At 45.3% G+C, this 10,633-nt stretch overlaps 1 protein-coding gene across 1 annotated transcript in view; it reads right to left on the bottom strand.

Moving 5' to 3' along the window:
- tenm1 (teneurin transmembrane protein 1) overlaps positions 1–10,633 on the bottom strand; it is a 191,533-nt gene that overhangs the window by 167,617 nt on the left and 13,283 nt on the right. The window contains exons 2-3 of the mRNA XM_005719538.1: positions 7,419–7,691; positions 3,411–3,749 (exon numbers count right to left, since the gene is read on the bottom strand). Coding sequence (XP_005719595.1) covers positions 3,411–3,749; positions 7,419–7,635 — 556 coding nt within the window. The 5' untranslated portion in view covers positions 7,636–7,691. The remainder of the gene's footprint in view (positions 1–3,410; positions 3,750–7,418; positions 7,692–10,633) is intronic.

A 10,633-nucleotide genomic window follows, 5' to 3' on the forward strand; every position in this document is an offset into this window, starting at 1 on the left:
GTGTGTGTGTGTGTGTGTGTGTGTGTGTGTGTGTTTCATTTGACCACAGTTCTGCCTGATTCACTTTGATTTCATGTCCACAAAAATAGAACTAGTGAGCATGACTGGACTTAGTCTGTTGCTTACAGCTGAATGTGGGAGTCTTCCCTCTAGGTTTATTAATATTATAAATCCCTGCAGCTACAGAGGGAGGACTGATATGTGCATCACCAAAGCCAAAGATTTGTTTTGTGCACATTTATGCATGCAGCACAACAGGGATGGCATTTTAAATTATTCATATATACACCTAAAAACATAAACAATGAAATGGATTTCTTAGCTTTGCTACACTTATACGAGCTGTCACACTCAGACTTACACAGTTTACAAGCTCAAGTCAAAAGATTTATTGCATGCTGGCCACCCGAAGCCTGAACTCCTTCAGTCAGTTTTACTGTCCAGTCCATTTATTCTGCAATACAACTATCGTCTTATTGATGATTTTTTATCATGTTTTCTCACTAACCTGTAGTTGGTACACCTTCAGGTCACTCACTCCAGAGCATTCCCAGCCAGCTCCTTTTGGGATGAACTACTTTAGAATCAGTGTTCACTACCACTCCAGGTTTCCAAGTCTTATGTAATGCTTTCCCAGATAAAAGTATACTGCAGCCCATAATTTTAGACTGACACCTGGTTGTCCACATACTTTTGTCCATGTATTGTAAGTGGTGTACGTGTGTGTGCATCTCCCAGTAGTGAACTCCAGCTGAACTACACTTTCTTTCTACTGCCAATCTCCTCTGTTCTTGCGATGAACTGTCGTCAATTCGGGGTGTTGATGCTTTCCTGAGTTTGTCAGCAGGTCTGACTGGCGCTCGAAAATGCCTGCAGCCTTCCTCAAGGGAGGTGTCACAGTTGGACACACACACCCCACCACACAGCCTCCCACACACACACACGCAAACATGAAAGAGAATAAAGACAGACATCTGTACAAATGTGGCTTCACACACAAGCTGAATCTCCTTTTCTTTTACTCTTTCTTAATCTGTCGAGCCCTCTCTCTATTTTCTCACACCTATACACACACACACACACACACACACACACACACACACACACACACACACACACACACACACACACACACACGGGGACTAAATTGACTTGTCAGCTTCAATCAGACCAGGAACAAAAGGATTCCTGCCAGTTTGAAGCTGACATCATTAATAGGTTTGGGGGGGGTGAGCTCTGAAGACAAAGGGAGTGCAAGGTCGGGCCGACTTAAAATGCACTTTCATTTTGGCAGGGACGTTAGCTTTTAGATTTCAGCCCCTTCACGCCAACATCTTTTTGCGAGTGCCTCTAACTTTCATTATCGCCCGGGAACAGAGGGGCGTGTGAGACTTTGTTGTGCTGATGGAGAGAAATGTGACATCCATAATACATTTCCTATTAGAGGATGCCACGCATGGACACACCTGGCCATGTCTCAGAGAGAGATGGACAGGAAGAGGATAAGAATAAATGGGCTGCTGCCGGTGGTGGAGAGGGAATAAGGTTGCAGAGTAAAAAGGATACGGACGCAGCAGAGGAGCATAGGTGTGAGTGAAAAGGGGGGAGAGCGTGTTCTTGAGAAAAGTTTGGAGAGAGAAACACAGGACATGCATTACATCATCATGTGACACATGAAATCCACACATAAACCGGCTTTCCTGGTGCACTGTAGCAGCAAAGCCCAACACTTTGAACATTTTAATCCTCCCCTCTTACGTCTGTGACTTCATCCATCCTTATTCCCTGCTGTCTGCTGCATTCAAAGCTGCCTCCACCTTTTTTTCTTCTTTTTTTTTGCAGTTTTAATTCTGACCCCGGATAAAGACAGAGTCCCTCATCTGAAATGGTAATATCTTTGGACCATATGCACGCAGCCATCACAAATTGATTACTGTGTACTGCTGCAAGCATTCCCACTCTCTCTCACCCTCATTTTCAGTGACGCTGACTTCCTGTCCAGTGCACCAGCTATTCCCAAGCATCCCAAAACCTTTCTAGCTCCTTTTTCGCTCTCTCCTCTGTCTTCCCAGTCTTTCACCATCTTTGTCTAGCACTCACTTGAAACTAGCGTCTCCTTCACCTGTTTTACCCTCAACCACTCATTCCCTTTTATTCTCATTCTAATTATACCATTACATTACCATTTCTATTCTCTCATTTGCATCTTTTGCTTGCCCCTTCTCCTTCTCCCCTCTCTCTTTTTCTCCATCACCCTTCTTTTTCTCAGCCACTGAATACGTTCCACCTTTTTTGCGGCACATAAACAGACAGTGCCCTTGGGGACGGGTTGGAGAGCTCTGTCTTTGTTTGCGTGCACCTCTAACTAACTCTCCATCTGCAGGGAGCCCAGCCAAGCCCAGCAGCGCAAGACAGATAGCTGGCACCATCCCAGGCTCTTCTCTAGTTGGCCCAATATCTTCACCCCCTCCCCACCTCGCCTGCCTCTCAACTTCTCCTTCCTTCTAGGCTAGAGTCTTCCCACAGAGGCGGTTGTCAGATGCCCTCAGGCAGCCATTCAGGCACTGTAGACATGGGACCGCTACAATTCCTTTAATCCAAAATCTCCAATCCTTTTTCCAACTCATATTCTGTGGATGTTCATCATTGGACTTTCCTTGAGCTCAGAGTCAACCCCAGCTTCACCTTCAATAAGAGCTCACTTCAGAGACTAAATAACCAATAGTACATTTACTCTATTTAGTCACATCAAATAGCCTTCAAAGAAAGAGGAACTTAAGCATTAGCTTTAGTTCAAATACTGAGTTTCAATCACGCAATGGCCCAGGGGTGTAACTTAAATCTCAAAAAAAAGAAGAATGTTAGGTGTTGTTTTTCTTTTTGCGTTTATTTTGCGTCTCTTTTCTATAATGAGGCTATGAGTGTAGGATGGTAAATGGCCTGTATTTATATAGCGCTTTACTAGGCCCTAAGGACCCCAAAGCGCTTTACACATCCAGTCATCCACACACACATTCACACACTGGTGATGGCAGCTACATTGTAGCCACAGCCACCCTGGGGCGCACTGACAGAGGCGAGGCTGCCGGACACTGGCGCCACCGGGCCCTCTGACCATCACCAGTAGGCAACGGGTGAAGTGTCTTGCCCAAGGACACAACGACCGAGACTGTCCAAGCCGGGGCTCAAACCGGCAACCTTCCGATTACAAGGCGAACTCCCAACTCTTGAGCCACGATCGCCCCGAAGGATGTGAAACACCATCTCACTTCACCACATGCTGCATTCTCCTTGCTTGTAGAAAAGAAAATCATCAAAGGTGTGCTACTAAATTATCTGCCAAGCCGATCTCCACTGCTGATGGACAATCCCATTAACGAGTAAGAAGAGAGGGTTTTTTCCCCACTCACCATTGTCAGGCTCAGACTTCCTGTCGTGCTCGGTGTCAGTTAGAGAGAGGGCGGAGTTGGCGCGGCTCGTGAGGCAGGAGCTCTGCTCAGACTTGAGGCCGCGCATCCACATGTGCTGCAGGCCGTGAGCGGGAGACGGGTCCACCTCCGGCTCCGTGTCCACGTCCGAACCCACACCGAGGGAGTAGCCGTGGCTGTGGACGTGCCCGGTCGGTCCAGAGCACAACACTTCCTCTTCCTCCTCCTGATGCTGCTGATGCTGCTGCTGCTGCTGCTGCTGCTGTTGGTGGATGTGAAAGTCTGGGCTCCTCAACTGCCCGGCCTTACAGAAGTCTAAATCTAGAGGGAGGGAGGGGAGACATGCAAAATGAGCTCGCACAGCCAAAGAACTGCAAAGCCTCTAATACTGGCGTGTGTTTTTTATTTGCTTCAGCGACTAAGCTGACCAGGTGTTTGCTAAAGACAGGCATTTACAAGCCAAACAGCGAACACCTCCCAAATTATTCCAACAGGCAGGCTGTTATTTGAGCAAGCATTTATTAAAAGTTTTTTTTCTTCTTCTTCTTTTTTAGCAGAGGTCCAAATCAAAATGCCAGCCTCAATTTTTCTTAACCATTTGCAGTGAGGCTATATCCTGTTCGGGCTGCCCGATGTGTGTTATTGAGCTCGAGATGTATTGAACTGCTGCTCAAACAGAGCACTGATCTCATCTATATTCTCCTTGGTGGGGTGAAGAGATCAGATAAAGATCAAACCTTATTAATATTGACTCAGACTGAGGGAAAAATTGAGCCTCATATGCTTTCAGGTATTAGAACGCCCTCCAATCCCGAGCATCAACCTGTTATCTGAGAACATCAGATATACTGTGTTAGTCCTCTGGTTACACTTCAATTCAATTCAATTCAATTGAGTGCTACTTTTTTTTTTCCTGTAGAGGCAGTTGAGTAAATTTTCTTTCTCACCACATGAGTTTTCTGTTTAGAATGTATAAGTGGAAGTGAAGGAACTGATGTAATTGTGAAGAAATGAGGGCATCAATTGAAATCCATACAGATAGCAGCCTGGTACCACAGGCCCCTCTGAGAACAGAGGAAAGAAACACTTCCCTTCCTTCTCACTTAGCGCAGCTAATACGCGTGTTAGGTCAGGTCCTCTGAACATGAACCGCAGCGTTTCAATAAAAGCCGCAGTCCTGTTGACCACTTCATTGACCAGCGATGTGTCCTGCTGTGCCTGTTTGATGGGGTCAAGACCAAGTCTGGCTCACATACTGTTCTGCTGGAATTAAAGCAGCCAAAGATTGGTCACCACTCCACACTACTGTTTAGTTCAAATTGGCTGCAAGAGGGCAATTTGGAAGCAAATTGGCCATTTCCCAGTAGCAACAAACACGGATTGACTGCAAACTGAAAAGTTGTCTAACCGCTTTGTTTTGAAACGTATTTATGATAAAACAAGAGGCCGGGGGTGGAAGTGATTAGAGCGACAATATTTTTCTTTGAAGAACTTCCCATTTCCTGCCATTACAGTCACCCGCTCAGGCCTCCGGACTATTTATGTGACTGTTTTATATTACTGTGCTTTCTTCCAATCTCGTAAGTACCTGTCATGAGCAAAAATCATTATTTGCCAAGCAGTTTGGGTAAAACAATCACAAGAAAGTAGGCTGAATATAATGTACAAAATCCCTGAATTGGATCCCAAATTTTAGCTTTGTGTTTCTTTCTCTGTTTGAGTTAAGAGCTTGCACATTTATAAAAGTATTTTTAACTCTTTCAATCAAATATGTAATTAAACTTGGGGTCATATATAGAGTCCACGTTGGGACTGTAGCACTGTTGCCTCACAGAAAGAAGGTCCTGAGTTTGACTCCGCCGTGTGGCCGGAGTCTTTCTGTGTGGACTTTGCATGTTCTCCCCGTGTTTGCGTGGGTTCTCTCCAGGTTCTCCGGCTTCCTCCCACAGTCCAAAGACGTGCATTTATTGGGGTTAGGTTAATTGAGGATTCTAAACGGCCACTTGCTTTTTAAAATCTATTCTTAATTACAGATTAGGTTTGATTAACTAACTGAAGTCTCTCTAAAAGGAGAGAAACTCCGAGAACCCCTCTGAGACACTTTTAATTGTTATTGTGCACGCTTAGCAATAATGTTTGTAAACCTAATGAACTCGGGGCACGTACACTGCCCCTCTGTGTGATCGGCTGGGATCATGCGCAGCGCTTTTATTTATTTGTTTATTTTTTTGCTCTTTTTAGTATAAGAGTTGGCAGGAGCCTTGTATGTTTATGTATATGTATGTTAATAACAGAGCAGTTTACAGAGAACTTCTGGTTTTGTCTATTTGGTGTCATCAGAAGGTATTTTGCAAGAATGTGAAATGAATTAGTTGGAAAAAGGTTCATAAATAATCAGATTCTTACTTAATTCAAATATTTAAACTGTGATGCATTTCTGGCTTTCTAAACAGCATGCTGAAAAAGCACGAATTAATTAGCATCCATTAGTAGAGGAAAAAAATGTAATTATTTTGGTCATTCGTTTTTCAGCTCTGTAAAATGGTCACGTCGCTGGGGACCTGGCTGTCTATCTGGCCATCTATCAACAGTATCTGTCCAAAGTAAACAGGCTTAGCACAGACAGGTGCAGCGCAGAAAGGAGGTGATGTGGGATTAAATGGAAAGAGAGAGGAATTTGTAATATTAGTGGATAGTGAAACACGTGGGAAAAAGAAAAGGAAGGATAGGAACCGGAAGGAACGGGAGGAGAGGGCAAGATGGGGAGGCTTAAAAGATGAAGGAAAATATGAAGAACATGGGTGGGGAATTAAATGAGAAACGAATTGGCTGATCTTTGTCACGAACACCGTAATCCATTAAAAATGTCACTGGAGGCAATGTCCCCCCTTAACAGTTGGTTACTTTGGTAGGGTATACTATATATAACTCTGTGGCCCAAAGATGAACAGATGTGCTTTGCAGAACCGGCTGCCATTGACATTTGAAAGGCTGCTTTGGGGGGGTCTCGTGCACCTTACCATATGACACTGATGGCAGGGGATGTTGTTTGTTATGGAAACAGAAAGGCGAGTAACTGCTGAAAAAGGCAAGTGCTCTTTTGACACCGCAGTGTCGTGGAATATATCGAGGCAGCATCATTATGACTAATGGCCATTGACAGGTTGCCGTATGGGCAAACAGGACGACAAAATCCATAGCAGGTGGCATTCAAACCATGAAATCCCTGGAGCGGGCCGCTTGTCAGGAGTTGTAACCGTTATGAATGGCTAATGTCGCTTGTTAGCATGGTGGGTAGGTCTTGCAGAGGAGCACAAGGTTGAGATAGTGGAAAGAGTATCTATTGATCACCATGAACCCTGCACAGTGGCGTGCTCCCGATGAGGCGCTGCTTCTCTTTTAACACCACACATGACCTGCATAAAGGCCATCCATCACAGCGCATGCTGGCCCATTTCTCCTCCTGTCACCAACAGGGAAGACATTTTTCGGTGTGTACGTGTCGGGTGTGTGTACGTGTCGGGTGTGTGCACGCGCGTATATGCAAGCGTGTGTGCATGTATGCGTGCCTCTGTCTGCCCGTGTCAGTATCTGTGTGTGTGTGTGTAATGAAGGGTGGTGTTCCACCCCAGGTGAGGCCAGAGAGGTTTGGGGTTGACCTAGTTTAGCTGTGGGAGAGAAATATCACCTCCGTGGAGAAGAGGTAATTGGCTGCCTCCGACTGTCCTTCTGGCTCATTGTGGACTGTAATAGGTAATTCACAGAGGTCTTTTTAAAGACCTCTGTGTGTGTGTGTGTGTGTGTGTGTGTGTGTGTGTGTGTGTGTGTGTGTGTGTGTGTGTGTGTGTGTGTGTGTGTGTCTGCCTATCTTTTGGTGCCAGTATCCATTTGAGTACACATACAGTATCTTTGCAACCGCGGACGTATATTTCAAGGTAACTATATCCAGCCTAAGCATGCCCTGATAGCATGATAAGCGTGACCTTGTACCTTGTTGGGGTTGGCTGTAGTTGCTCTGCCTTTCCCGATGTGAACCGAGGGTGAGGCGAAGCTCGTGTGTGTAGTCAGGCAGGGTCTCGCGTGATGTGTAGGAGCGGTGATGGGTGCGCCCATCCTCACTCTCATCGGATGAGCTGGTGTAGGACATCTCCATTTCATGGCGCCCCTTAGACAACGGCTGGTAGGGTTTGCTGTCCATCTCCTCCATGGCTCGCAGGGCTCCACTTTAGTCACTCAGCACAGCCACAGCACAGAGCACAGAGTCTGGAAGAAAACGAGGCGGGTGAGACGCAGGGCAATGGGGTAGAAACAGCGAGGAAGGGAAAAGGGCAGCAGGGAGAAAGAAGAATGGGCCAGCGGTGGAAAATGAAAGGAAACAGGGGATAAAACGGACAGGGGCAGAGGAGAAAAATAGCGCAAAAGTCTATTATTGAACACAGTGGAACAGTATTGCAACATCTGCTCATTCCAATTACAGCAGACATTCATAAACAGCATTTGGCTTCTTTCATATTTCACACCAAAGGTTGCTCCAAATCAATACGCTCAGAAGGGACCGCGATGGTAGCCATTATGTCCGCACGTGTTTGAAAAAAAATTGGCCCAAATAAAGCAAAGCTTAGTGTTCTGTCAGTTGCGGTTTCTATTTTTCCTCTCGCTACTTTAAGCTTTATCTCTCTTTTACAGACGAGCATTGACAAGCTACGAATAAATCTACAAATTTGTCGCTGAGAGCCGTGTCTCTCACTCTCATTAAACGCTGTGACTCACCAGATTCTGAAGTAATGATGAAATGCTATTAGAAGCCAGTCTTTACAGTGTCATTGCCCTCCCGAATGGAGTAATGATAAATCAGCTCTTTTGGCTCTATTCAGCTCCGATTCTCTTGTTCTTCTTTCAACCACATCAAAATCTGCTTCCGATAACGTCCATCGCTATATACTTATACCGCCAAACTAATGATTGATTGGGACGACGATTAGAGCACAGAAGACGTGATTAGAAAATACTTCATTCATATTAGTTCTCTTTCATCGTGCCCTGCTCGAGGCCTTTCCAGCCTATTTCCTGCAGTTATAAAGCTTCTAAATGGAGCTTGAGAGGGTCATTGCTCATAGAGACAAAGTGCTATGGTATTGACCTCTTCAGGGAGTCCTGTAGTCCATATATCAAAGCCATTAGAGCGTGCCTGCTCAATACCTCAGAGATCTGCGGCATAGGGTGATCACCACCCGCCTGATACAAGTTTACAGCTGACCTTTCTACCACTGCAGTAACGCTTTTATTCCACCTGAAAGCCTCCCTAGCCTGGCCTTGCACTCACCCTCCTCATCCCCTCCACGCATGCACACACACACACACACACACACATGCAGACCACCCACTGACCTCTGACAGCAAACAGTCAAAAAATGGGCCAAGTCACTCGCGCATTCATCTTGCACACACCCCCACCCTAAAAGCTCACCACTAGCCTTTGCTTGCATCCATCTTTCCCCCTTTAAGCACAACAGGGCCTTTTAAAGTGCACAAGAGCATTTTCTGTGCAATTATCTCACTTCTCAGTCCGTACAGTAGCGTACAGTAAGCTTCTCCGGATTCACTCGCACGCATGCTTGTGGTTCTCTCTGCAATCACGATGCCTTTCGTTTTGATTGGCAGAAGTTATTGCAAGGAATCAAAGCCCGCTATTATCTCAGCTGCCCTGTCAGAACGGGATTGACTGGTGTCACCTTCTCTCTGGTACGGTGAGGAGCGAGTATACATTACCCTGTGAGCTCTGAGCTTGCTTCAGGCACTGACTGCTGTCTGTCTCTACAGAGGCTCTCTGCCCCGTTTTATGTCTGTCTTACATTTACACAGAAAAATGAAAGACTGCAACGCAGCACAAAGGGGCATCATCTTGTTCCTCCGCCGCGCGTTTGAACTCGCACAGATGGTGTAGTGAACATTGCTCTTAATAAATGTAGTTGCGCTTGTATGTGACATGTATAATTCCCTCTTTCTTGTACCGGTCCACCTCTGCTTTCCCTCCTCCCCGCTCTTCCCCTGCCTCGCACGCTCTCCGCCCTCCACCTCGTCCTTCGAGGCTCCTGCGTTTAGAGAAGTAAGCCTGCTGGCGGGGGTTATTCCTGCTAATTCTAGCCCACAGTAGGGTGCCCATTAGGGGGGTTGATTCTCGGTTTTGATGTTGAAACCTGGAGATTGTTTCCTAGAGCCAAGCTTGCTTCAAACAAGACACAGGGGCGTTCTCTAGGACAAGTCAGCATGTGCCACCTGAGCTCAACACCAGGCGAGATTCACAGCTGAGGAATAACCACCTTGGGGCAGAGTGGGCACATTGGCTCAGCTACTGGCAACTCTTCCAAGAGAAAAAGCACAATTGCTCTGAAAAGGTCCAAAGATGTTGTTATAATTAGCTCCGTGCTAGAGTAAATTTTTAATATAGGATTCTTTCAGACCATCCTTACAAGGTTTGTATAATCTCTCATCATTTATTTATACACTTGTAGAACACGGGACTACACGGTGCATTTGTTAAGCTAAGTGCTTCATTGTATCACCATACTGCCAGTTACTAAAAATGATCATAGTCTGATTGCAAATGCAAAGACAGACTGACTGGGAGACTGTAAAAAAACGTATAAGCGATAAGATATGTGTCACAAATCGATTATGGGTGAATATTTTTATGCACTGAATCTCTTATTATTCGGTGAATAGCATAATAAATGTGTTTCTGCTATGAATGGAAAGCAGTGATAAAATAGAAATAGAAAATCTATTCTCACTTGTTAGATAGACACAAACAATATGGGAAACATATGGGCTGTTGCTAAGGTGATCAACCAGCCTGCATCTTAGGAGGAGGAGCTATGTATTTAGTATAACTTTGAATTTAGTTTTAGCTGTTCTGGCAGCCAGAAATATCTCATTTTTGCATTCTTCATGGTTGTTAATGTTTTCATCGGTAAGGAGATTATAGGCCTTGACCCTGGAGGTACATTATCACTATCTGTTTGAAATGAACACTGAGCTTTTTCAGTGTGTCAAAAGCAGCCACAATCACTGTCTTTATTTCACAAACAGCAACCCTGGAGGCTGAAAAAGGAAGCCAAAGTAGAGATGCCAAAATTCACAGTTCACTTGAAGCAGGCTCCAAAAGTGAGTCAATCTCCGTAGTCTTCAATGTTAAAAATGCTGAA

This window comes from Pundamilia nyererei, unplaced genomic scaffold, assembly GCF_000239375.1.
Source record: "Pundamilia nyererei isolate P.nyererei 1_Seehausen unplaced genomic scaffold, PunNye1.0 scaffold00001, whole genome shotgun sequence".
Lineage (NCBI taxonomy): Eukaryota > Metazoa > Chordata > Actinopteri > Cichliformes > Cichlidae > Pundamilia > Pundamilia nyererei.